This window comes from Rhamphochromis sp. 'chilingali' (assembly GCF_963969265.1).
Source record: "Rhamphochromis sp. 'chilingali' genome assembly, chromosome: 5".
Lineage (NCBI taxonomy): Eukaryota > Metazoa > Chordata > Actinopteri > Cichliformes > Cichlidae > Rhamphochromis > Rhamphochromis sp. 'chilingali'.
In genome coordinates, this window is record NC_137932.1 from 4,345,273 (window position 1) to 4,367,142 (window position 21,870).

Sequence of the window (21,870 nt, forward strand, 5' to 3'; positions counted from 1 at the left end):
GAAGTAGGTTTGTACAACTGTGAAAATGTTTCACTATTGTTATTTTCAGCACCCAGATCCAAACAAAGTTTTTATAATATAAGGAAGGAAGATCTGGTTTCCAAATTAGGATGTATGAGACGTATTTGTCATGTCATCGAACAATTAACTACGAGACTTAATAATCAATGCCAAAATTTAGCCTGAAGCACCCTCTCGTGTTCAAATTAAGGTAACACACCATGCAACAGTAAGAAAACGCTGCAGTCTCAATCAGATCAGAAAACATATTGTCAGAACGAAAAGCGTCCTTATAAGTGAGATCCTGACATTCAGTCAGAGATAAAGGTGTATGTAAAGCACTTATGTACAACAAAAACAAAACAGTTTATATACTTCAGCCATTTGTGTTTAAAAGCAGACACTAAATAAACATGAACCTTTTAGAGGGGCTAACTGGGATTGTATGGCTCGACTATCTATATCAAAAAGAGGTTTGAGAGGGAGAGTGAAATGTGCAGCTCACGAAGACCCGATGAAAGAGTAAAGGAAGCAGAAATCATAATGAGTATAAAGTGACTGCAGCATAATGAATATTTCAGGGTATTTCTCACCATTCAACAGTCTGCTTGTTACAAATCACCATATACTTCCTGGTGCTGTATGCTTATTCATTTACATGTGTTTTGTTTTGTAAGCAGGCATTAACAGAAGTCTTCAGGCCAAAGACTGGAGCTCAGTCACTAGGAATTATTAAGGACGCCAAATCAACAGAAAAATCAGTGTGGATTTTAATTTTATAATCTTGCAATATTTCTGCTTCATTTCTGTGTTTCAAAATAAGGTAAAACCCAAATTTAAAAAACAAACAAACATAGGAAACATGTCACATGTTTAAACTATGTCATGAAAAATGTTAGCTCATTTTTTAAAAGGTTTGGATGGGTAAGTAAGTGGTACTACAAAGAATCCGCTTCGGGAACATTTTGTAACTCGGTTAACTCGTAACAGGTCAGTAACATGATTGGGAGTAAAAAGTTTCTCACAAGTAAAAATGGGCGGAGGTTCACCAGTCTGCAGAAAACTGTCTACAAAGTGCAGAAATCATTTCAGAATAATGTTCCTAAATATAAAGTTGTGAAAATTTGAATCAAAAACAGAGACAATTCTGTCATTAATATCAAAGCATGGGCTCAGAAACACTTCCAGAAATCACTGTCTTGGAACGCAGTTCATCGTGGCATGCACAGTCGCAGGTTAAAGCTCTATTGTGTGAAGAAGAAGCCATGCTACTGTATATGTGAACATGATTCAGAAATGCTGCTCTCTTCACTGGCTCAAAGATGATTTAAAATGGACTGAGACAAAGTGGAAGAATTTTCTGTGGTCATAAAAAATCAGAGTTTTTAATTTATTTTGTAAAATACCTAAAACCTGTCGGACACCTACACCTGCAGTTCCCCACCTCTGATCTAGATGAAGTCCTTTTAGGTAAGCTCTGCATATTTCAGCAAGACAATGCTAAACTGTGTACTGTCTTGTCCTAGGTCATTCTCTTAGGATCCTAAAGCAAGTTAGGGGTGCTTTGTGCCTTCCAGACCTATCCATTTTTGCTCCCATAACTGAAAACCTTTCTTTTTCACCCGGCTCGATGGACCCTGTGTTTAAGCTTCGGTCAGAATTAGGTCTTCACACTATTAAGGACCTCTACATCGACAATTGTTTTGCTTCATTTGCTCAGTTGCAATCAAAATTTATGCTCCCCTCTGCTCATTTATTTAGATACTTACAAATGAGGAATTTTGTTAAACACTCCTTCGCCCATCTGGATAAGGCCCCTGCTCATAGTGACTTTTATGATTATTTGATTAAAAATCCCACTTCCAAACACCTAATAAGCCAGTTTACTACACTTTTTACACTTGCACCTACAAACCACATCAAGGATGCTTGGATTAAGGACTTGGAAGTAGACATATTGGATGCTTTGTGGGCCCATGGGTTGAAGAAGATTAAAGAACGCTCTGTTAATGCCAGACTACAACTTATACAGTTCAAGGTCCTTCATCGTTTGCATTTTTCTAAAACAAAGCTAGGCAGCATTTTTCCATCTATTTTGTCTTTGTGTGACAGATGCAAAGCAATGGAAGGAACCCTTGGTCACCTTTTCTGGTCTTGCCCTACACTCGGGAGTTTCTGGGCAGAGATATTTAATATATATAACTGTATTTATGACATCAAATTAAAGCCGTCCTGAAGTCCTCTTCAGAAAGCCTTAATGTTTGGCATGATTGGAGCTAAAAGAGCCCGGAAATCACCATCTCCTCCATTGTTTAGGTTTTGGCTACATGATGATTGCATGTTTGTATATTGAAGAGGTTCGTTATCGTCTGGCTGACACTCATTTTAAGTTTGTCGAAATCTGGGGCCCTTTTCTCAATCATATTAATGGGGTTCAACATAAAGTCTGTGAAGGTTCTCAGTCATCCAGGTCATCGTAGTCAAAGGAGCTTGCAAAGAAAAGCGTCTGGACTTCTTTAAGTTGCTTGAAGACGTTTCACCTCTCATCCGAGAAGCTTCTTCAGTTCTAAGGTCAAATGGTGGAGAGTCCCAGATATAAACCTAGTGGGAGTGACCCCCCACAGAGGGACAAAAGGACCCCCTGATGATCCTCTAATCGCCTGAGCCAAGGTGGGAAACTGGGCGTGGGTCCCAATCAGCCAGAGTTTCGGGTGAGTTCACTGTGAAACCTGGCCCCACCTTATCATGCGAATTCCTGAGGTCAGACGGCCCAGGATGTGAGTGGGCGTTAAGGCGTCTGGGAAGGGATCTCAGAACTGGATTATAGATGACAGAGAGTTGGTGTCGTAAAAGATGGTCGCTCACAGTGGACATAGATGGCTTCTTTCACTCCTCTTTCAAACCATCTGTCCTCTCTGTCCAAAATGTGAACATTGGCATCCTCGAAAGAGTGTCCTTTATCCTTAAGATGCAGATGGACTGCTGAGTCTTGTCCTGTGGAGGTGGCTCTTCTGTGTTGTGCCATGCGCTTGTGAAGTGGCTGTTTGGTCTCTCCAATGTAGAGGTCTGAGCATTCCTCGCTGCACTGTACAGCATACACCACATTGTTAAGTTTGTGTTTTGGCGTTTTGTCTTTCGGGTGAACCAGTTTCTGTCTGAGCGTGTTGCTGGGTCTGAAATACACTGGGATGTCATGCTTGGAGAAAACTCTCCTGAGTTTCTCTGATACACCGAAGGACAGACGCAACAACATTGTCATCCCCTATGTAGCCGGTGTATCAGAGAAACTCAGGAGAGTTTTCTCCAAGCATGACATCCCAGTGTATTTCAGACCCAGCAACACGCTCAGACAGAAACTGGTTCACCCGAAAGACAAAACGCCAAAACACAAACTTAACAATGTGGTGTATGCTGTACAGTGCAGCGAGGAATGCTCAGACCTCTACATTGGAGAGACCAAACAGCCACTTCACAAGTGCATGGCACAACACAGAAGAGCCACCTCCACAGGACAAGACTCAGCAGTCCATCTGCATCTTAAGGATAAAGGACACTCTTTCGAGGATGCCAATGTTCACATTTTGGACAGAGAGGACAGATGGTTTGAAAGAGGAGTGAAAGAAGCCATCTATGTCCACTGTGAGCGACCATCTTTTACGACACCAACTCTCTGCCATCTATAATCCAGTTTTGAGATCCCTTCCCAGACGCCTTAACGCCCACTCACATCCTGGGCCGTCTGACCTCAGGAATTCGCATGATAAGGTGGGGCCAGGTTTCACAATGAACACACCCGAAACTCTGGCTGATTGGGACCCACGCCCAGTTTCCCACCTTGGCTCAGGCGATTAGAGGATCATCAGGGGGTCCTTTTGTCCCTCTGTGGGGGGTCACTCCCACTAGGTTTATATCTGGGACTCTCCACCATTTGACCTTAGAACTGAAGAAGCTTCTCGGATGAGAGGTGAAACGTCTTCAAGCAACTTAAAGAAGTCCAGACGCTTTTCTTTGCAAGCTCCTTTGGTTCAAAATAAACTTTAACCTATTTGACTGCATTTTGTGTTTGTGTGAAACTGCACTTCTGCTGGACCCTGATTCCTTCTTGGACTTGTTCCCCACATCTTCTGGACGTGGTGAACTCTCTGTTGTCCTGTCTAACCTCACACAGAAAATCATCTTCTTTGGACACTGGTGTTTCTTTTGAACTTTTGATTTGTACTGGCTAACCGGTGTATTTTTTCTTTTCTTTCCTGTTTTTTTTTTTGTTTGTTTTTCTTTTTCTTCTGTGCTTGAATGTTATTATTTTTTAATCTTATGTCCTTTGTCTGGTGTGATTTTATGTAACTTCGAACTTACAATCTTATAAATAAACATAACAAAAACTGTGTACTGTAAACCCTATTTATTTGTATTTTTCATTTTTTCCAATATTTGTATATTTGATATTTTAATTGAGACTGTTCATAATGCCTCAGAACTATGCACCTCATCCCCCCCTTTTCTTTTTCCACATGTCTGCACTGGATAGGAGCTGCTCTGAATCTCATTATACATGTATATAGTGACACTAAAAGGTATTCTATTCTATTCTATTCTATTCTATTCTATTCTATTCTATTCTACTGCTTTACTCTGAATTAAATGTGTTTGTGTGTGATCTGAAAACAATCACATTCAGTTTGTTTGTTTGTTTTAAATTGACACTTTACACAGCATCCCGACTTGTTTTGTGGCATTGGGGTTGTAATTCTGAGACTTTAGTTTATGAAGATTAATATGATCAATGTGTCTGTGAAAGGAAGGAACATACAATTTTAACTTTGTTGTTTAAAATTTTATTATTTAAAAGCTATCAGAGTTTATTTGAAGGTAAACCAGTGTCATAATTTCTTCCACCAGTGAGCACGAGGAAACACATCAAATTTATAGTCCCATTATTCCAGGCATAATCCTGACAGTACACAGCAGTATAACTGGCTGCCTTACAAGTAACCCTGTTAGCTTTTGCTACAACAACACATGTATGAAATAAAATACTACATGTCACAAACAGATTTGCTTCACTCGACCTTAGACGAGGCTCCTTCCTCACCGTTCTTCAGTGTGAAGACAATCAGTATTTCTGAGCGCTGATGTACAAGATATGCTCGACACCCAGCTCAGGAAATGAGCAGGCTGTTTCCCAAAGCGTACGACAAGAGTCGAAGGCTTAACCTGATCTTTATTATAGGAATAAATCACACTTTGTCAGGTGAGAGTGTTTCCTCTTAGTGAGTAAAACTGTTCCCAATGTGCGCATAAACATGTAAAAATGTTAAGTTTAAATGAAACAAATAAATACAAAACAGTTATGGAAACACAACATTTTATGAATGTCTTTGCTCTTATTTTCTTGACAATTCAGAGCATTTAATACTCTCTGATGATGACCTTCAGGGCATAATTATGTTTCATTTACACACATAATTATGTATAATTATGTTGGGCTTGAATCTTATAAACAGAAAAATAGCAGTTACCATGAATTACAGCCCATAAATGAGGTCAGCTTACATATACTTCACATACCTTCACTGGATGCTTATTATTTACCACGTTTCAATGAATGAATGAACCAGCATCGTGTTTTGCCCGCAGTGTGGCTCTATCTACCAGCGATAAATGCACAGTCATTTTCTATTTCTCATGGATTCTCTTTGAGCCTCACGCTGCTCCACTGAAACTCCATTTGCAGTGATAGTTGTGTCAGAAAAAAAATAAACTTGGCACTTGAAATCTGATCTTTCAAGAGCTTACAATAGATCTCATAAAGCAGGGCATGTCACGGGACGCTGATGATTGAAAAAGAAAATAAAGGCGATTCCTCAGGGTTGAAGTCCCGTCAGTGAGTGGGAATTGCTAAGTTATAATCTTTTATGCCACTGATATGCAGATCCATGCTACAATTTGACACAAAACTTTGACTTAGTGAGGAGGAACGCCACTTTCCAGAACACTGTGCAAAATTTAATATTCTGCAATATGTTCCCACCGAGGTACATCCAATCAAAGAAAATGTGAGATTTCTAAAGTGCAAATTACGCTCAGTGCCTCGTTCTAGCACGCCATCCTGAAATAACCTTAGGGTGTGCAACCAACCAATGACTTGTGGTCAAAATAGGCCCCGGGGAACACTGATGGCTCCACAGGTCGCAGCATTGCACCATATCCCACCTGTCTGTCAAAGTTGCTTAGACAAAGGAAATGAATACAGAGGGAAAAAGATATGACAGCATGGAAGGCAGGGAGATTGAGAAGATGTGTTATCTGTGTTTGTTTTCGCTAAAGGAAACACAATAACAGCTCAGGGGGCTGCTGCTGTGGGTTTTTAAGCAGCTGCCTGAATCAATGGGGAGATGGTGCTGTGTGATAATAAATTTATCCACGGGCTAAATTTAATTTCCTTCGAAAGAGAAGAAAGAAAAGCACATTATTCCAGTTTTCTGTTTGTGTGACCAGCACCAAGTTATTGGAAGATCTGGGAGTAATGGTGGCACACAGTAACACTCTGATCGCTCTGAAGTCCTCCTTTAATTGGTGTTGACAGAATCCGAGTCTTAGATATTTTTATTCCTTTTCGGTGCAGACAGGCTCAAACTGTCAAAATCTACTTTGTACATCAAAAATAAAGCGACTGCAGGTTTGACAGAGATAATCCCACTGTCTTGTTCTTGTTTTTGTTTTTTTAAGATGGACAGATCTCTATTTGCAATCAAGATCAAGCAAAGAGAGAGCGTTACCTTAAATGCATATATACCTGATATTTACAGCTAACCAGTACATGGTTCAATTTAAAAGATATCCATCAGTCAGTGATGCACGGTCTAAACACCAGAGTCTTTTCTGCGACACGTCTTGGTAAGAAACGAGCAGTTTGATTCAAACTAAGAAGCAAACTTAAGGTCGTTCAGATCCGTGTGCTGTACTCACTCTCCGGGCTCTGTGACACATGGTTGTCCTCCGACTGAGATCTGTGACCCTTGTGTGGGCAGAAAGGGATGTAACGAGCCCAAGATTGAGATTGGAGGTGAGAAGTTATGCCAAACGGAAGATCATACACCTCATCAGTTTCCAAACTGCTGCTAGAGTCTTGAAGATACACGTTTTCCCAGGCTAAGAGGCCACGTTCACGTTTAGTCCCTGAATGGTATGAAGAAGGCTGTTAGTTGAATATGCCGCACCTTTCTTTATATGTACACATATACAGTGTAAAACAAGATTAGTCACTGTTGACATGTCAGCTAACTGCTCCTAGATGTGCATGACTTTAAGCCGGGGTGACATACTGCATATAGTGTGTTTGAAGAAGATACGTTTGACTCCATTATTTCCCAAAGCCACAACATATTGATCTGCATGTTTGAGTTGGTACAGATTTTATGCCCTTCTTAATACAACCTCCCCATTTATCCAGGCTTCAGACCAGCACTGGGGGCAGATTATTTGTGACCTCCTCAGGCTGGGAGAACACCAGGGAGCCACACTCCAATGTATATACTATTAGCTGTCGGTAAATTTGTTAATTTCTTCTGTGAGGTTGGCCATTTAACATGAGTGCCTATGAGGATTGACTCCCTTTTAAAGGGACTGCGGTCTTTTGCATTTCTTGGTTAGCTTTATTTATTAGTAATTCTACCATTTTGAATTAACACCACACAGGAAGTCTGTCATTTTTAATTGATTTTGGTGATTTTTGTATTATTCAGTCGTTGTACTTTTTCAAACTCCTCCTAGGGTTGTAATTGTATCAATTTCATATTTGGTTTGTCTAAACAACAGAGCTGCGAAATGTTATATTGCAAACTTTTTGAGTCTTTGTTGAAGGCGGTATCTGTGGCACTGTGGTGAATTTCGAACACTTGCCAGGGAATTTTAATTTGCTGCCATTCACTTATAGATTATTCAATCTGACCCAGACTTCTTTCTGATATTTCCATATAAACGAAGAAATTTTTATAGAAATATTTAATGGTAGTCATAGTGCCCCCTTGTGGCAACAAGAAATGCCATGAGTTTTGTCCATAACATTTTGAAATTATGGCAATTATGAGATAGAGGTCTCAGAAACTCATGTAGCAAATATGATACAAATGGCATTAGGCTATAAGGTTAAGCAGTTAGTGGTACTACAATTTGAAAACTGAGTTTTCATCAAAGGATGTGACATTGGTGCCATGTTGAATTCTGATTTTTGGCAATGAAACAGGAAATTGCTGTATATCTCAAGTACACATTGTCCGGTCAGCCCCAGACTTCACATGCTTGATAAGAGTCAGAGTCTGGAGACTCTTGAGGTCACACTTATGGCAACAGGAAATCAACAGTAGGTGATAATCATCATCCCACGTACATGAAACTTTTATTGGTGGTTCCATGCATGATATACAGCAGTGTGTCTTATAATTAGTGGTTATTCTCCATCACCACCTAGTGGGCATGGTGGGTGGGTGGGGGTGTGGGTTCAGTAGCCAATTTAAGCAACAACCAATTAGCATCCCAGGCTTAAAACATCCACATAACCACATGAAACTCCTCATCTAAAGCACGCCTGAGCTGTAGCATGGCTCGACAGCAGCACCCCTGAGCATGCACTGAGACGCACTGATTGCAGCTTTAACTGTATTTATTACCTGCATTTACCAAGAAGTCCCATTGAGATACCTCTGTTTTACAAGTGAGACCATACACGCATACACGCATGCTGAGGAGGCAACATGCACAAAAGCAGGGCCATACGACTAGTATACTTCAATGATATGCTGGTATAAATATGTATCTTAAATACATCTGTGCCATTTGTTATAAAAAGTCTGTATTATTCAAGAGAAGCCATCCATTACAGCTTACCAGGAATTGTGTTATCTAAGAAGAAGCCAAGGAAGCCTCCTACAAACATATGAGTAGTCAACAATATTTGCAACACTTGATCCACCTCCTTGACACCTGAGACAAAAAAGTATCACAAAAGATTTTGGATGATTTGCTTTTTATTTAACATTAAAAACTATTTATAGTGATATTTTCAATGGTGATTTTACCTGTGTCAAGAAAAGTGTGATTCTTCATGATCCAATTTGGAATAACAAGTGCAGAAAACATGGAGAAACCAAATATAAAGATATTCCGAGAAGAATTCATATCTGTGGACTGCCATGTAAGATGTGTCAGCAAAACACAGATAGTAGCAAAAATGTAAATGATTTAAAAAAAAAGGATTTAGCACGGTTGTTTACCTGCAGATTAGAAATTCCAGCAGCTCCTATGACTCCAAACATGACCATGAACATCCCTCCAATCACAGGTGTAGGGATGGTTGTGAAGATTGCTCCAATTTTTCCCAGGATCCCCATCAAAATCATGACGAATCCACTCAGAAGAATCACTGTTCGACTGCCCACCTGTTGCCAAATGAAACATCATGCGGTTCATATGTTTTGCCCGGGTAATCAGGACCCACAGCCTCACTCATAAATTAGGTTTGCAGTCTTGATCCTTGTGTTGAAAGATAATTAAGCTCCGGAGTGGAACATTTTATGCAATTCATATTCACAGTATCTTACTCTGGTGATGCCGAGGGCTGCCACATTCTCGCTAAACGAAGTAGTGCCATTGCCCGTGCCAAACGCCCCTGCCAACAGTGACCCGACTCCCTCGACACCGATGCCACGATTGATGGCGTGCTTGGGGGGAGGCGGTGCTCCTGACAGCCTGGCACATGCATGGTAGTCACCCACAGACTCTGCCATGGAGCATATTATTCCAGCAATAATGCCAACCACACCTGCCAGGCTAGCAGTTGGCAACCCCCATTTACCTGAATAGGTAGGTCAACAGTTAGGCTTGTCACTGCTGAATACGTCTTTTGGCATTGTTTTAATTCCCTGTGGACTCACCAGGATAAGTAAATGTGAACCAAGAAGCCTCACTCACGACATTTCCCTTCACATCTGTGCGAGCCAGGTAGCCGTATTCATCTGGATCAGATGGCAGAACATCATAGATGGTGAGGAGGTAGCAGACTAACCATGAGACTGCAATGCCCAGGAGAATCTAATCAACATCTAAAGTTAGTATTAGAGCCAGTATGTTTTTGCTACATCAAATATGAAGTCGAATTTTAAGAGAACATACTGGCATTATCTGAAAGAGAAAGAACTTTGAGACGTGCAGTTTCTTGATCTTGTTGTATGCAGGAACAGGGATTGGTATGCGGCGGAGGTATTGAGAGAAAAGGATGATCAGCACTGTGGTCCTGTGCATAGAAAAGAATAAGCAAAAGGTGATGAATGCAAACAAAAACTCAAAAAACATCAACACAAACTGCTGAATTTAACTAATTTAATTGCATGTAAAATTCCCATGTCATTTTGTTACAAGTTGCACAAGTACAAGTTGTTACATTTTATGGAATATAGTTGAATTAAATTATTTGATTGTTTGATACCAAACACATTTTCCTTAAAGATTTTTGTATTTTATTAAATAAATCTTTGATTTTTTAAAAAATATTTCAGTGCATTTTACTCAAAATTATGACTTTATATTTATTGTGTCATTGGAAACCCATATGGAAAAGATATATATAAATCTTATAAAGTTTCTGTCTTGTGTGAAACTTGTATGAAAAGCATACAAGAGTGAAAACAGATATAAGATCCCTTGAAAAATTATATAAATGAAACTTGTATGTTTTGAAAACTTACTAAAACAATATATGAAAGTGGCCACTTTCATGAGTAAATCATATAAGCCTTATATGATTCACTATATGAAGTAGGCCACATCTGCTGCAAGTCTTTTATAAGTTTTTTCTATTTCTTTTCCATATGGGAAGATACTGGTGATACCGCTGTAGACACCATGTTTAAATCACTAGCTTTTGGCTGTATGCTAAACCACGACAAGGCAGAATTTACATCCTGATGTAAGTCTAGACTGTGACCTTGTGGGATGAAAATCTTCAACCCCATACTGATGCTTCAGAGTGGTTACATACATAGCAGAAATGCCCCAGTGGCTGCCTGCCTTCACTCCAGCTGAGTCGTACAGCGACAGGCCTATGAGTGACACGGTTGGAGCAATGGTTAAGGGGCCAATGAAGCGCATGAGGAAGCCGATGAGGCCAGAGAAACCAACCAAGACCTGGAGGAGAGAGGCCACCATAATAGAGCCCTGCAGCTGTGGACGGGAACATAGTGTTCAAGAACATCAGTATCAATGTCACCGTGTTTTCTTTGGCTGAGTGCTAGACTTAAACAATGAGTACAACTCGTTACTTCCTGGAGTGCAAACCACATGTGTTCACTGAATAAATCATGAGCTCTGCAGAAGTGCTGTTATGTTTTTGTTAGCGTGCTTTTAAGCAAAGATTTGGATGCGCAGAATTTGCGTTGGCTCACTGTTCTCATGCGGGTCTGCCACACTTCTATGAAGACAGGTGAGGAGGTATTGACCAGGCTGGCATTCTTGGTCCAAGCTGGGCATTCCCAGTCTGGCATGGACAACAAGGCCATGGCTGGGGTCACCAAGGCAAATGTACCTCCCTGTAGGATGGGAAGCCTAGAAGTGTGACATAAACAGTAATAACTTTCAGATAAACAGACAATCAGTTAGACCCATAGTTAGCACATGGTACGCTAACAAAAGAAGACAGTAGGTCGTTAAGCACAAGCTAGCAGATTCAATTTTCTTTTTAGTAAGCTTGTTTGTTTTTTTAGCCTAAATTATGCAATACTTTGCACAAAAAAGTCACTGTACGTCTTGCTAACAGCCCATAGCTTTGTGCCCTATAGTGCTGACATGGTTGCATGTCCAGAAAGACAAAATTAATAATATTTATCATAATAGCAAGCTAACATTTACTAAGATGCTAAGATTTACTACAAGCACCAATTGATGCCTGTTTTTTTCTTTTTGTTGTTATTTAATAATCTTTCTAATTCAGCTACCTTTCAAACTTAACATGTATTTGTGTCATAAGTACATTTTTTTTTTATTAATTCCTGTCATAAAAATGTGATTGGAATTTAGTAAAAGAAACAAAGTATGCAGTGTTGGGCAAGTTACTTTGAAAAAGTAATTAATTATAGTTAGTAGTTACTTCTTCAAAAAAGTAACTGAGTTACAACATTCTAAAAGTAATTGATTACTTGAAAAGTAACTATTGCGTTACTTTAAAAAAAACGTTTAACCCTCTGGGGTCCAGGGTATAATTGGCCATTTTTAACTACTTTTGATTTTCCCTCCACATTTTATCTTTAAAAACTATTTACTTTGCCTTGTTTGGTATCATCCTTTTCAGCACAACCTCACGTGTCTGAATTTACAGTCAGGTTTTCATTTTGACAGACTGTATTAACATAATTGATCTAAAATCAGACAAAAAACATAAAATCAGAGTAGAAAAAGTTCTATTTTTTACTGTAACAACCACAAACATGTTTATTGAATCATATTTCATAACTTTAAATGTAAATATAAATTGTCAATTTTAAAATCATATGCACAAGTTTTGCAAACAACAAAGTTATTTGCATCCATTTACCTTTTACCTTTTTTAAAATAACCATTTCAAACTATTTACAGAACAATCAGCTGTTCTTCAATAAGATGCCACACAAATTATTTGTGCTACTCCAAATATTTCTGTCCACTATAAAGAAGAACATCACAGCCTGATACCTGCAGGTCTGACAGCAGCAGGTGTATCACTCCTGTTTCTACCTGGAGACAGCAGTCGCCTCATTGTTCTGACACACAACACAAAACTATCCACAACACTACACATATTACGTTATTCCCATCCCTGTATCTATGTAAATATTAGGATTTTACTGAATTTTTGAACATGGTCTTGCTCATCCACGGCAGCAACATCTTGTGCAGACAGAGTTGTATTAACTATTAAGTCAATATCAGACCATCCCTAAAGGATACAAAGCAGCAATAACCCAGCAGCAGCACTATTACCTGACACCGAAGATGACCTGCAGAATCGTGCACAGGCCAGAGACGAAGAAAATGTTGTTAATGAGCTGACTCTGGGTCAGGCTGTCATGCTGCAGACATAGGCCCTCTGAGAGGATGAGAGGGATGGAGATTATCCCACCAAATGCTGTCAGGTAATGCTGTAGAAGAGACAAACAGTGATGATGATGACAAAACGATGGCAGTGATTACACTGTTACCAACATTAGTGAAACAGAGAGAGCAGAAGGCCTATAAGGCATCCGTGTCACTTATGGTATGGGGTCATTTTCTGTATTTGTACACAAACAAAAAGGGGTTGCTTTTAGACTCCTTAACTGCTGTTGTGATGTTTACAGTTGGATCTCTGTCCACCACTACACTTTCAAAAGTAAGTGGACAACCTAATGTAATAAGAAATACAAGGATTGTGTTTAATACTTGAAAATCACTTGCAGTTACTGACTGCCTGAAGTCTAGAACCCATGGACATCATCAAAAGCAAAAATGTCCTCCCCTGAGACACTGTGCCACAGAAAAAATATCGAATTTCTTTACCTTTTATGTCATTATTTGTTTACTCTGTGAAGTACTCGCCAATCAGTTTGGCAGTATTTGTTTGAATCTGAGCAGAGAGTACAGCCCTGTACACTTTACAATGCATCCTCCTGTTTCTATGAGCAGTCACATCATCAATAAACACCACTGGCAGCCACTCATGCACGTGCCTTAACATCAGTTCCACCATACTTCACAGATGATGTGATATGAGCTGTTCGTCTCGTTCTTCATATGTTTCCCAGAACTGTTCAGTCTCTGTTAGATGTTTAAGTCTAATCTGTCTGCACCTTTTTGCATTTGCATTCATGAAGAAGTCTCACAGAGGTAAACCTACCTCCTTGAGAGTGTTCTTAAAGTTCTTTTTCTTAGCCATGGAAAAAAGTCTGGTATCGTGCACTTTAGTTGTCACCTGTGGTCTTTCAGGAATTTTGATGTTGTTGAGTTGACCTGTGCATTGATTCCTTTTAAGATTGTTATGACCATTCCTACTGTTTTTGCTTTCTCTGGTTTATTTTGAATTTTCATCCCAATTATAGAATTTTTTATTTGCAGAAACATGTCTTTGGATCTCATTTGAGAGGGAAATCCAAATCTAAATTCAGCCCTTAAACTGCTTGCTAAGTGGGTGTCCAGTTACTTTTGACCCTCTGAAAATAGGGGGCTTTGTCATTGTTCAAAAACTTTTGGATCTGATTATACATGACTGATAAATGGATGAAAAAGACACCAATACACTAATCACATCAAAGATTAAACACACCTGAATAGCCAAGAAAATGCACAGGTACCAAGGTGGAACATCAGTCACACAATAGGTCGGTTTATTTCTGTCTCCATCTGTTTCAGACGTTTTACACGCCTTTCCTTTGAGGTGATCATTAACTCGCTCATCCATCTGTAATATCATAGAAAAAAAATCAATCAAAAAATCAATACAAAAGAATCAGTATGCCAAAATAAAAGGAGATGAAAAATCATTATCTCGGGACTAGTTCACTTCCAGTTTATATAAAAACAGGGAACAAAAATTTTACTGAGGACAAACAGTGCTTTAAGAAATTTATTATTATAATTGTTGTTTCTGTAACGGTTAATCCACCAGCATGTGCAAGCTCTATAACTGAAATAATAGTTTTGATTGTAAAATACAATTATAGCTATCCATGAATTTTGAAATTTACACTTTTATAAATAAAAACCCCAATAAAACAGTAAATCACATGATCATTTTTAACTAGGATGCTAAATATATGAAAAAATTAAATTATTTTAGTTTTCAAACAAAGTTTTTTGACAGATGCTAGAATGTGTGAATTCTCGTTTTTATGACAGGTGGTCCAATAAAATTTTTAAGCACTGTACTAGTGTAATGACCTGCCTTCAGCTGCTTTTTGTGACTTGCAAATATTCATTATTTAACACTGAATCATTGAATAATTTGAGGTTTTATGTGCACGTTCAGGCAGAGAGTAGATGCAATGGAATGCACAGACATCATAAAGCATTTTATTTCTTTATTGGACTCGTATGTTTAAAAGAAAATACCATATTGTGTATATGTGCTCTAAACTGCAGCAAGCACTAGTAGGTTGCAAAACTTTCAAAACTTTCTCACCCTTTACTCCCACTGGATCACTTAGAACAGAGTTAAGTGCAGCTCTTATTGCAGTTAAAGGCAATCTGAACGTTTCCAGGTGCCTATTGATGCTGACCTTATTTAGAAAGAATGCTCAAAGAAGCAAACAATGGTATCTTTTACAAAAACACGTTATTGTACTCACATCAAACGCAAGATTGTCGAGTCCACTGCTGTCCACCCCAGAAGCCATTGAAATTTCAAAATGAAGTAGATTTTCTAACAAGAGATGAACCAAACTGTATGTACAACAAGGTACTAACAAGCAGTTGTTACTTGTTAAGGAGCCAAAGGTGGACAGGACGTTGTAAAGGTGTCTTACTGGCAGTGTCTGCCTTTCAGAGTATCACATTTATAGCTAGTACTGTTATGGTCATCCCAGGACTAAGTTCAGCTCCGGGCACCCGTGTTAATTATTTTTTAACCATGTGGACTTCCTAGCGCTAAAGGTAAGTTAGGAGAACAAGGTAAATAAATGACACTGACTATTGCATTTGTTCATATATTATCCAGTTTCTGTGAGTTAAAAATTATGCACTTTTGCTTTCAAGGTCTGATGTGACCCCCCCTTTTCGCTCCTGGACATCAGCTAATGGGAATACTTGCCCAATCGTCTAATTTGGATTGAATTTTCTAAAAGAATAAAACACTGATTCATTGAGCCTCATTCTTCTTATTCTATCTGTGGTAGAACAGCCAGTGTGCTTAAGGTCACTGTTTTTCTTTATGCACCACATTCATCTTCAAAGAATTCAGAATTTCTTGCTCTATCAATGATTACAACTTATCCCAGCTCGATGCAGGAAAACAGACACACTATTATGCTCCCTCCACCGTGCTTTACCCTCGGATAGAAGATGCTGCAGTGCCAGTGTTTTCGTTTTCCATCTCCTCACTGCAAAAAGGTCCTCGGGTCAAATCCACTGGGCGATTGTGGAATTTGCATGGTCTCCCCTTGTCTGCATGGTTTGACACCTGGCACTCTGGCTTACATACCAAGCATGTTATGTTAATTGGTTAATTGTCTGTCTCTCTGTGTTGGTCCTGCGACTTGCCCAGGATGTCCCTTAGCTCTTGCCCTATGACAGTGAGGATGTTGTGACACTGAATTGGATAAATGGAAAAAATTAAGTGAATGGATTTTATTTACATAGATAATCTTTAATTGCATTCATGGCTCGTGTTCAAATATGATGATTTAATGCAAAAAGCATAAAAATTAAAAAGGTTGACTTCCAGGAACCTAACTTACTCTAAATAATCGTAAAGTCCAGTAAAAGCTGTGATAAGTTGACAGAGAGTATATATCAGCAATAGTGATAAAATGTTGTATGATTAAGGATGGTGCATGATTGGGGATATACTTCCCAGCAAGGAGAAAGAGATGTGAGAGAAATGTGGCCATGCAGAGCTGTATGTCCTGCTGTATTCTTGCTGTATGTCAGCAAGAATGCCGGAAAACTAATAAACTAAAAATCTTGAAACTTGGTGGAGAGGTGGTGTGATGGTTCAGAGATGAAAGCGTCCAAATACATAACACCAGAGGCAGATAAAAAGATTGAAAACACTGAGTCTAGGCTTGGGGTCTCATGCCTTAAGCAAAATATACAAGGGAAAAGGTAAGAGGCAAGGTCCAAAAATCCCAAAGCACACATGAAACTTTTAAGAGACAAAGTATGAATTAAAGTAAAGGATATTCTAAAGTCATACACAAGGAAATCTACAAAAGAACATCAGGAAATAAATGTATAAATATAAATGTAAATGGGAGGTTCAGCAGTGAGTATGAGCATAAAATAAATCTGGCAAATGTGAATATGATTGGGTGCATGAACTCACCAATCATTTTGTATTTCCTTCTGATATCTGTACCTGAGCTGAGGTGACGCAAAAATTTCCCCGTTGTGGGATCAATAAAGTCTTATCTTATCTTATCTTATCTTCTTAACAATAAAACCACTTGTGGGTGGTAGCAATCCTTTGCAGGTTTTAGGGTGGGGCCTAATCATTGCTGTAAGTGGGTGTGTTTGTTTGACAGTAATGTTCAATTCAATTCAATTCAATTTTATTTATATAGCGCCAAATCACACCCGATGTAATGTTTCCCAGAGCAACATTAACAAGATGACACTGTTCCCATCACCTTTCTGAGGGTTTAACGCTGAGATCAGAGTACACCGAGGTAAATGATTGTCCGATTAAACTCATGACGAAGAAAACTCACGGGAAACTTTAAAAAAATGAATATGTCATAGACAGGATATTTGGGCGAGGACTGCGCGGCTTTAGTGTCTCAGTGGGTCTGATGTTTAAAAAATTGTTTTCTTTCTTCTTTGATTTGCTGATTTCATGTTGAACTCATAGATAACACTGACAGATTCTATTTGATGGCTTATAGTTTCCATGTGAGACTTCTATTACAGACTATTACAGGTTACAAAATTGTTAGATAAAAAGATTCATGCCAGCAAGCACTCTTTCTTTTTCCACAAAGCAGTGAGGAGAATGTGAGTGTTGATTAATGCGCTGAGCCAGGTATGGCAATATATTTTGGCAATATATGTCACAGTCATCAGATGAAAACAGACTCCAGTGTCCAGTTAGGTAACAGAAAGAGGGTCAATTGCAGTGCTGTGCTTTGTCTCTACAGCAGCAACATTTAGGTGTTTGATATGAGATCATAGCAACCCAGACTCACCTACGTTCCAAAGCTAAAGTCAGTGTAATCCATGAGTTCACACAGTTGTCTCACCTATTCTGATTGAGCTGAAGCAATTACACTAGCAGAAACAGAACTACGGGATAATAAAACCAGATCCACCCCAAAGTCAAGAGAAATCCTTTTACTGGGTGTAGATATTTAGTTAGCAGCGCCACAAGCAAGCTCTTTGCACTTTGAGATAATTCTAATATCTGTGTCTGTGCTCGCAATGTGAGCTCCGCGAGCACACTTAGAAAGTCATTTATATTCTAAATTACTCTTTGCAGAACACCATGCTTTAACGTCACTGGCTGCGATACGGCAAATTATTAACACCCTGCAACATTTTCATATGCAGTGCCTCTTTATCATTTTGTATCATTACCAGACAGATAAATTTTTTATATTCTGAGATTAGAAAAACATTTCAGTCCATTTGTGTGGATAGAGCAAGTAAAATATGATCTCTTTGATCATTAAAACACTGAAGTATTTTCTGTAATGTGTTTTGTTGCAAGTATTTACAGTGGGGGAAATTTAATCCCCTGCTGAATTTTTAAGTTTGTTCGCTTGTGATGGTGCTTTCATTTTAATGGATGCAGACAGAATATAAACCAAAAATCCAGAGAAAAAACATTACAGAAAAAGTTATGAATTGATTTGCAGAATTTGCTAGAACTCTGGATGCCACACATTGGTTGTATGCCCATTAAAATCAGTCATCCAGTCATTTACAGATAATCCTAATCTCCGTACACAGAATCAGTTTCTTCCATTCCAACCTCTCCACTACAATGTGCAAAACCAAAGAGCTATCAATTATTTGGCCATGGAAGAAATATCAAATGACCATCACTTGCTCTTGGTCTGAAGATCTTGCTTCATGGGGGTGAGGATGAACATGAGAGAGATGGACGATCAGCCCAAAACTTGTTAACGATGTGAAGGCAGTTTGGATCAGAGTCACCAAGAAAACCTTTGTTAACTAACTACATTGTAATGGACTGAAATATTGCTGGTCTTTGTGCTCAAGAAGACACGAATGTACACCTGTTTTATGAATGATTCAGAGAAGGCTTGGGAGCCGGTGCTGCGTTCAGATGAAACCAAAATCGAGCTCTTTAGTATCGACTTGACCCGCTGTGCTTGGAAGAAGAGAATCAATCAATCAATCAATCAATCAATCAATCAATCAATCAAAACTTTATTCGCCACATGCAGGTTGCAGGTTGCCCCCCCCCCCCGACCTTACACACACAACACAGACATCACATGGGGATACAAGTCAGAGATCGGTAGAGTTACAGAAAAACACTGAAATGTACACTACAATGGGAAAGTACAAGAGGAAAAAAAGAGACCTCTACTCATGCTGTGCTTCCATGGTAGGACAGCATGAGAACAGGAAACAAAAAAATGCTGAGAATGACCTAAAGGACATCTCTCCACAGTAAAGCAGGAGGCTGTTTTCTCCTGTGGGTACAGGACGCCTTCACTGCATTGAGCAGCCATGTAACACAACATCTTGGATGAGAACCTCCTTCTCTCATCCAGAACACTGAAGACGGGTTGTGGACTAGTCTTCCAGCATCACAGTGACCCAAAGCATGTAACAAAGGCAACAAAGAAGTGACTAAAGAAGAAGCACATTAGACTCTTGGAGTGGCTTAGCCAGGCTCCAGACCTCCATCCTAGAAAATCTGTGGACTGAGTTGAAGTTTCAAATACCAAGGATTTAGGGTGTTTCGGTAAAGAGTAAATTATTTCCCCCACTGTAGTTACAACAAAACACTTGCAACAAGATGATGACCAGACACACATCATCCTGTGCTGAATGACGTTTCCCTGTTTAAAACGTGACAGCTGCAGTGATGCATCTACGTTACGTTCAGTCATCGGTTAGCAGTGATGTGACTGAGACTTGTGTTCACATTCATGCATGCAAATCTGCTCTCAGACTCATGATGGCATGTTCTGGAAGGAAAAGGCTGGATGCAGAAATGTAAACACATGGCATAGAAACAGCAAAGGAAATGCAGCTAGTGGACTTCAGGGCACACACAACAAATGCTTCATGTCATATTTATTGATGCAGCAACTACAGACTCTCAATGAGCCCGAGGGAGCACATAAAGAATGTGCGTTCTCTTTGAAACCCTCTGCAGCGGTGTATGTCACCACGGCTGCATTGTATATAATCAGGCTCATTTTCATTGTATCTTTTTTCTTTTTAATTTCATAACTTGCCAAAAATACTTTTAGACAACATCTAAACAACTTAGACTATAAAGTAAACATGTGAAACAGGTGAAAATGATTTTTCAATGTCCACGTTTATAGTGAGTAGGGAAGACGGCTAAAGCAGATGACAGCTATCATAAAGTTCACTTTATTGTTTTAATCCCCTGCTATCATTCTCATGCATCTTTGTAGCTGTGATAGTGAGCAGTGAGTCATTCATGTCTTCCTCAGACAGGCCGGTAGACACTGACCGAGGACGTGCGAGTTATACGTCAAACATGCTGCGTTTCTACCTGAATAAAATCAGATAATCAGATTAATGGCTGCCTTTCTCATACATCGTACAGCTTGAAATCACAGACCTTTTCAGAGTAAACAAGTGACAGGATCACTCTGTTCAAAAGTGAGTTTAGGGAAAGAAAAGGAAAAATACAACAAATTACCAAACTACCAGTGTGAGTGGCCTTGCTATGAGGCAGACTTAATGATTAAAAAAACATTTTAAACACAGACCTTGTAGTGAAAAATAATTGGGGTTTTATATACGCAAGCATATTTACAGTTTTTGTTTATTAAATAACATAAATAACAATAAAACGCATACATAACACAGAATTATTGGTGTAAGTGTACAGTCACAAGTCAGCTTGTTTTCATAATACCTTCCGAAAGGCTCTTTCTCAGCAAGTGATGCACTTTCATGAGAAATTTTAAAGTAAGTTTTCCTTATTCAAAAGATGAAAAAGAGAGCAACCCTCTTCACCTATTCTCCTTGTCTGTGGTTAACTTATCCAATAAACTCAGTGCATCTGGGCATGTAGACATGGTCAGAGGGACACACTGAAGTTTAAACTGAGCATCGTAATCGGGAACAAAGGCGATTTATGTGACTTTGTACGTGGCATGGTTGACTTTGATGGGCTGGTTGGAGTATTTTAGAAATTACTGGTCTACTGGGATTTTCAGCACAGAGAATGATCCGTAAAATATAGAAAATACCCAGTAAGTGTTAGTTCTCTGCGTGAAAATGCCTCTTTGATGCCAGAATTACAGGAGAATAACCAGATTGCTTTGAGCTGATAAGAAGGCAACAGTAACTCAAATACGACCATGGCTCAGGGGGTTGGGAAGCGCATCTGTAACTGGAAGGTTGCCGGTTCGGTCCCCGGGCTCTCTGTCCTGGTCGTTGTGTCCTTGGGCAACACACTTTACCCTACTGCCTACTGGTGTTGGCCAGAGGGGCCGATGGTGCGATATGGGAGCCTTGCTTCTGTCAGCCTGCCCCAGGGCAGCTGTGGCTACAACTGTAGCTGCCTCCACCAGTGTGTGAATGAATAGTGGCATTGTAAAGCGCTATATAAATCCAATCCACTATTATTATTATTAAATTACAACACATCAGCAGAACACCATGTCGGGTACTACTCCTGTCAGCTAAGAAAGGGACTGAGGCTCCAGTTTGCACAGGCTCGCCAAAACGGGACACCAGAAGGTTGGAAAAATGTTGCCTGTTTGGATGAATCTCAGTTTCTGCTGTGACATTTGGATGGCAGGGTCGGGTCAGAATTTGATGTAAACACCATGAAAGCATGGATCCATCCTGCCTTGTATCAATGTATCAGTGGTTCAGACTCCTGTGGGGAAATGGTGTGGGAAATATTTTCTTGGCACACTTTTGGGCTCCTTAGTACCAACTGAGCATCGTTTAAAATCCACAGCCTATTTG

At 39.4% G+C, this 21,870-nt stretch overlaps 1 protein-coding gene across 1 annotated transcript; it reads right to left on the minus strand.

Annotated features, from left to right (window-relative positions):
• Nucleotides 1–6,946: 6,946 nt before the first annotated feature.
• Nucleotides 6,947–15,395, minus strand: LOC308397314 (solute carrier family 23 member 1-like; the record flags this gene model as incomplete). Its single annotated transcript, XM_080883159.1, has 12 exons — nt 6,947–7,179; nt 8,887–8,982; nt 9,078–9,186; nt 9,273–9,437; nt 9,600–9,853; nt 9,933–10,089; nt 10,171–10,291; nt 11,036–11,217; nt 11,439–11,598; nt 13,009–13,166; nt 14,327–14,461; nt 15,348–15,395. The coding sequence occupies 12 exons, from the start codon at nt 15,393–15,395 to the stop codon at nt 6,947–6,949; spliced, it is 1,818 nt and encodes a 605-aa protein (XP_080739285.1).
• Between the last annotated feature and the right edge of the window lie 6,475 nt (nt 15,396–21,870).